The sequence below is a fragment of the Orycteropus afer genome, unplaced genomic scaffold, assembly GCF_000298275.1.
Source record: "Orycteropus afer afer isolate SDZICR_OR568_19922 unplaced genomic scaffold, OryAfe1.0 scaffold00259, whole genome shotgun sequence".
Lineage (NCBI taxonomy): Eukaryota > Metazoa > Chordata > Mammalia > Tubulidentata > Orycteropodidae > Orycteropus > Orycteropus afer.
The window spans coordinates 781,253-788,207 of NW_006921846.1; the positions used below are offsets into that span (position 1 = coordinate 781,253).

Sequence of the window (6,955 nt, forward strand, 5' to 3'; positions counted from 1 at the left end):
GCATTTGACTGCTAACCAGACGGCTGGCGGTTCAAACCCACCAGCCACTCCTCGGAAGGAAGGTTGGGCAATCTACTTCCGTAGTGATAGTGCCTTGGAAACCTATGAGTCGGGGCCAACTCGACGACACACAACAACACAGTCTGAATTCTAAACTGTGGGTTACGTTCTGTATTGACTACTTAGAACATTTTACTCTGTTCAGTACCTACTTCTATGCTCGTCAACTTTCTATTCTGCGATGATACTGCCTCACTTCATTAAGATAAAAATTTAAGACATTAGTTTCCCTAGGCATCTACCTTCACTTTGTCAAGTTACTCCTCCTTTACAAGGTTAACTGTCCCACCACTATGCTTGCCCTCAAATTAAAGTACTCTCTCTCCCTCTTCCTTCTCTTTAACACTGAACTCTCCACAAGTTCTGTCCTTTGGGCATTTAAGCATGTTTGAGAAAATACTGAGTAAATCTTCAGTTAACATCTGCCCCAAACACACATTTCTAATTCAAAACTCCTATTCGTGCCATTTCTTCTCCTGAAATTGTACCAATGTCCCTCCTGCCTGACTCCATACCTCAAGATTCACCAAATACCTCACATTCCAAGAAGCTTTCCCAAACAAACGTAAAATTCACTGCTGTGGAGTGGGATCCGACTCACCTCCTTGGGTTTCTGAGGCAGTATCACTGCGGAAGTAGATTGCCCAACCTTCCTTCCGAGGAGTGGCTGGTGGGTTTGAATGGCCAGCCTTCTGGTTAGCAGTCAAATACCTTAGGCACTATGCCACTTAAGCCCCAGTAAAACAGAAAAACCTCACTGCCATCTAGTCCATTCCAAGTCCATTCCAACTCCTAGTGAACCCCATTGGGTTTCTGAGGCTGTAAATCTTTATGGAAGGAGATCGCCCCATCTTCCTTCCCCAGAGCAGCTGGTAAGTTTGAACAGCTGAGCTTGTGGTTAGCAGCCAAATCTTATCCACTAAGTCACCAGAGCTCCTTAAGTCATAATAAAATTAAGCCTTACATGCCATAGTTCCATATCCCTTATGTATACATTTTATAGAAGCGTAGAGTTTTGAATGTTGTTTTACAATGCAATCATTTTCTAATTGTTACACATATTAGTGTACATATTCAACTATTTTAGAAACCCTTCAAGAGAAAGAACCATATCTGTTTGTTTTCTTTTGACAACAATGTTTCCAGGGTTGAGGTGAAATAAAACCTTCCTTAATGAATCTATTTTAGAACCATCATAGAGGCATGAAAACAAGATATGCAAATATAGATACTGTAAACAAAAAGCCTATAACCTTTGAAAACCTTCAGAAAAAAATAACCTATTCATGGTACAATGTTTATTTTAATAAATAGCTTTGTTATAAACAGAAAACATGTTACAGTAGAAAAGACACTGAAATAGTACTAGGGTAGGAAAACTTAGGCTCTGAGCCACACTCTGCCATGCACTAGCCACTTAAGTAGGGAAACATCACTTAACCTCTCTCAACCACAAGGAGTAATTCTATGTACTCTGCCAAGCCCACAGAGTTATTATTAGGATACAATATGATAATATATAAAAAACCAAAGTACAAAACCAAACTCACTGCCATGGAGTCAACTCGGACTCATAGCAACCCCCACTGGGTTTCCAAGGCTTTACAGAAGCAAACTGCCCTACCTTTCTTCCAGGGAGGCGCTGGTGGGTTTGAACCACCAACCATCTGGTTAGCAGCCAACTGCCTTAACCACTATACCACCAGAGTTCCTTAATATATATATATTTACACACAAGGAGTTGAAAGTTGTATAAATGGTATTCTTTAATGATGAGCATACTCTCCAATTTAAAATAACATGCTTTTTAATTTGAACTTGCAAAAGAAAGAAGAGGCAACAATTTGTGTTATATAAGAATTCATCACTGAATAAAATGAATCACTATGAGATTCACCAACACAAATTCAACCTACAAGAATTAAAATGTGATTCAACTGTCGAAAAAATGTACTTCACACTCAGTTTTTCAGGAATATATTTACTGCATAAAGCAAAGGTGGTATTTGAAGTCAGACCACAAAATCACAAATAGCTCATTCCACTGAGTGCATCGACAGGTCCTCCACTTATCTACCAGAATCAGATACTACCTTTACCCGGGTCCCTTTTACAACCTGATACAGTGTCCCATGCCCCACAGTTGAAAAGGTGAATCAGCACATGTAGGAAATACGAGAGTTGACTCCTAGTTTCTAGAAAAATATGTGATTAACCAGGACACAGCTCAATCTGATGCACTTACGAATTCCTAAATCTGTTCCACAGACCTATTGCTTGTGATCACAAAGAGGTATAAAGAAGCAAAGAGAACAGCTGCAAGTAGGCTGACACATCCATGTATTTACAGCATTGGTGATAGATTTAGGATTTGTTTGGGAAGCCATAAATTCATTTCCAAGCCCTATTAAGGTCAACAAATTATCACTGTATCTAGACAGAGTAAAAAGTTCTAGTTAATTTTCCTTTGTCCTGCTAAGTTTACCTACAGACCACCTCAAAGAAGACATTACAACAAAAAGTCAGCTACCCTCCTGAAATGGGTTACCAAATTTCTGATTTGTTTTTTTGTCTTTATGTGGTTGAGAAATTTAGTCAAGAAGTATGTAAAAGCAGATCTACTCAAAGTTAAGAGCACATACTACCAACTAGTGAATACCCCCTTTTAAATGCAGATCTTCCGGAAGGGCTGCCATAATCAGTTAGCATTGAGCTCCCTTCCAGTAAAGGAATAACGTGAGTTCTGCGAAGAAGGAAGGAGAGAAATACAAGGAGAGTGGAATGATAGGGACAGAAGGAAGGGGGCAGGTAAGGAAAATCAGAACAGAAGCAAAAAGAGAAGGAGAAAGACGCCAAAGATAAACCATTCCAACAACTGTCTGCTGTCCATTATCCCTCACAGCCAGGTGAGTAGTTAACAGAAAACAAGATTCAACTGCACATATTTGGAGGCACTATTTTATTAACGCAAATCTGTTAAATATTATTAAATGTAAACCAGAGTTATGCATGGGAACTGGAGAAACTATAGCTTTCTAATAAATTTTTATTCACTAGAGACACAATAGGATGAAAACAAAATAAGTCGCTACTTCTTCACACAAGTCTGCTGAAAAGAATATTGCACTAGAACTTGCACACTTAGTTCCTGCTTCTGTTTTTGTCCCTCTTGACAAGTGACTGTGATTAGTCTGTCATTAGATTTTTATCAATGCTCTCATTACCTCAAATGATAAATATTTCTTGAGTGCCCCTCAAAATTAGCTGAAGGTTTCTCAACCCTAGCTGCATATTAGAATCACCTGGGAAGATTTTTAAAAACTCAAGCCTCCAGGCCTCAGAGATTCGGATTTAATTGGTCTAGGGTGAGGCTCAGTAATAGTTTAAAAAAAAAACAAAAAACTAAAGAGATGTTAATGTGTAGCCAGGGTGGAGAACTACCCTCTAATGCATCTTATGCATGTGTGAGGGACAGCAGGATAATGTCAAAAGCCCTTTCTCCTTCTTTTGACATTTATTTATTTACCCCTTATTATCCAACCTTCTTGTGACCACCTCGCCAAAATTCTCACTTGTCACCTAGATTATTAACAGAATAGTCTCCTAGCTATTTTCCCTTCCTCCAGTCTCCTCCCAATCCAGTAAATCATTATATGCTTGTTTATCTAATCAGACACACTAAGAGACACCAATTCCAGTAGGGAAGAGCTTGAGCAAAAACACAGAAGCAGGAATGAGGACTGTATGTGCGTTTGTAGATCAGAAGACAGATCTGAATTTAGGTAGAGCATGTTTGGGAGCAATTAGGAGTGAGAGTGAATAAACCAAGCGAAGCCAAACTGTATGCCATTTTAAGTATAATGATATCACCAAACAGAACAGTATCCATCAAATAGATGGTAGATACACTGGAAACAAATACATGTGTGAGATTATACACATACACACATGTGCTCTATTTCTTTTTCTCATTTCCAGTGTACCTACCGTCTATTTATATATAATGGATACTGGTATCTTTAGAAAACATATCACCCCTAAATATTTTAGGGCTGAATTCTGTCAAAAATGAATGGTAAAATAAGTTACCCAGAGATTTCTCATTTAAAGGGGGGAAAAAGAGCAACACAATATCTGTTTTATCCTATTTAATCTTGAAATGCAACCACAAGGAACATACATTCAACTGAAAAATAAATAAACGAGGTAGGCTTATTTCAAGAAATACTGTGTTATGATAGACACTGATAAAGGTTATGATGAATGTTTACCAAGAACAAAGATGAGTCTGGTTTGTATTAAAGCTAGCCTCAAAAAAAAAAAAAAAAAAAAAAAACACTAAAGGCTTAAAAGCCAAAGGTTATAATTATGAAAAATATTATCAAATACAATATAAGCAATATACTAAGAGAAGATTGAGTAAGGATAGGACTTATTCCCTGCCCAGAAGGAGCTCACCATCTTCTCAGGAACAGTAAGACACAAATATCAAAGGAAAATAGAGCCAGCACTGCTAAGTAAGTGGTAAAGACAATAAGTACCATGGGAATTCAAAGAAATAGGAGCCCGGCGCCGCCTAAGAGTTGCAGACAGCTTCTTGGAAAAGCAAGAAGTTGAACAAAATTAAATAGGTGGAGAAAAAAAGGAAATCCCAAACACGCACATCACCTTGTGCAAAGATGAGGCAGATTCATTTCCAAGCCCTATTAAGGTCAACAAAGCATATTTGAGGAGCAGGGAGCTGACCTAGTTGGAACAGAGGGTTCCATGTAGGAGCATGTGAGGAGATAAGGTTACAATAATAAATTGGAGCTGGACAGTGAAGGAACGTGAATGCCAAGCTAGGATTCTCAAACTTTGTTCCACGGCTAGAGAAAGCCTTTAAAGCTGAGAACAATAAGCAAAATAATATATTCCTATAATGAATGATGCAGTCTGGAACCATTTTTCTTGAAGCCCTTGAAGAACAAATCAAGTAGCATAATATCTTGGCAATACATTCATGAATATGTGAACATATTGTTTAGGAAATCTGTTCAGAGTGAAGGAGTAAATATTCCAACAAGCTTCTCAAAATACAGAATTAGGGACCAATTGCACATTTATAGTTCTTAGAATGTTTCCTAAGAGAATCACTGGGTAGAAGGGTTCAATTTAGGTTTTCCTCTTCCCCAACTCTCCTCCAAGCCCACATACCTTGATTTAATACCAGAAAATATATAGAAATTCTCTTATTCTGAAAATAAGAGGTCTTTTATTAGTTCTCATAAAGGATGAATTCATGTACTGTATTGTTTCATAATTACTACATCTATTAAGAAAATTTTGCCCATGATTTATTTCAGTAAAGCAGATGGGAGAAAAAAAAAAAAAAACAGAAATTAACCATTTAAAAATTGTGAATAGCAAAAAACCCTTCCATCAAACCAAAACACACCCAAAATAATCATCATTGAATTATAAGGCAAAGGGGAAAGAGGGTGCATTCATAAAAACAACAACAACAAAAAATGCCATCTACAACAAAGACTACCAGAGTGTATTTGAAGAACATTACAATAGCCAATTTCTCACTCAAAATAAGCCAGTAATCCACAACTCTATAAAAGAACGGAGTTAATTTTTTTCCCAAAAAATGCCCTTAAATTTTTGGCTCTTTCTGCTATAAAAATTTTCTAACATAACTCAAAACAAGGATTATTTTTCCATAGTAACCAGACCCATAAGTGACTGATGATTTAATTTGCTACTGCAGCAAATAGTAATTTAACCACCACTACCTTCTCAACACCAGGAAAATGAATACTGTCAGTCTTTAAAGGCACCCAAGACAATAAAGCCAAGAATATGCTAGGATAATTAAAAAACACACAAAAAAAAAATAAGACAGAAAAACCCTGGCAACACTACAGCTGTACTAGGAAAAGGGATATGCCATTCTTGGAGACGTGTATGCCTTTAAGGAATAGGTACAAATTATTATTTTATGTATTGTCTTTTTTCTTTTTCCTTTCCGGGAAAGATGGGAACATCCAGAAGAGTTGGAAGAAGTGCATTAAGGCAGGTAACAATATCTCTCTCCCGCTCCTCACTAAGGAAACTCGCTTTTACAATGCTTTTCCACCCCTAATATCCCAGCTAGTTTCCATACATTCTGCAGTCAGCATTTCCCCTCTCCCCCATTCCCTTCCTCGCCCCTCACATTCGGGAGAAACCCACAGCAGTCTCGCCGCCCCCGCGCACCCGCCCAGATCAACAGAGTCCAACAAGGCGGCCACGCAGCCAACCCCCAACCCCCCATCCCCTCTCTTTACCAGCTTCCCCTCCCCCCGTCCTGTCACCTGCTTGGGTGGTGTCGGTCAGGTCGTAGCCACTGCCCGGGAAGTCTCGGAGTTTCCTGCCACTTAGGCTCAGGATGCCGGAGTTGCCCGCCTCCTCCAGGGCCCGGTCCAGGCTCCTCACTGTGTGTTGAGGCTGCAGGCTCCCTGGGTTCCACTGTGGCCCGTTGGGGAACGGCTGACCGAAAAGAGTCGGCACCGGGATGGGCACTGGCAGGGTCCCGCCGCCGCCGCCGCCACCTCCCCCTCCGGCCGCGCCACCTCCCCCTCCGGCCGCGCCACCTCCACTGCTACTTCCACCTCCCCCACAACCGCCGCCCCCACTGTTACCACCACCTCCCTGACTCGCCGCCATGTTCCTGGGAGAGAGAATAGCCCCCGACAATACTCTCTGCCTGTGCCGCGAGTGTAGGGGGTGCTTACGACGCATGCGCAGGCTGGGAGGGGGCGAGGTAGACGGGGGGAAGGAACAGAGGGGCGAACCGGGAGGAGGTGTTGGATGGAGAGGAGATGCTGCTGTTCAAAAGTGTAGAATGCTGGCTTTAAGAAATGTGTGA

The 6,955-nt window shown here is 40.4% G+C and overlaps 1 protein-coding gene across 1 annotated transcript in view; it reads right to left on the reverse strand.

The window, feature by feature from the left end:
- Positions 1 to 6,753, reverse strand: part of LRCH2 (leucine rich repeats and calponin homology domain containing 2) — a 134,098-nt gene extending 127,345 nt beyond the window's left edge. Inside the window, exon 1 of the mRNA XM_007949990.1 lies at positions 6,375 to 6,753. Within this exon, the coding sequence (XP_007948181.1) occupies positions 6,375 to 6,753 (379 nt within the window). The remainder of the gene's footprint in view (positions 1 to 6,374) is intronic.
- Positions 6,754 to 6,955: the final 202 nt, after the last annotated feature.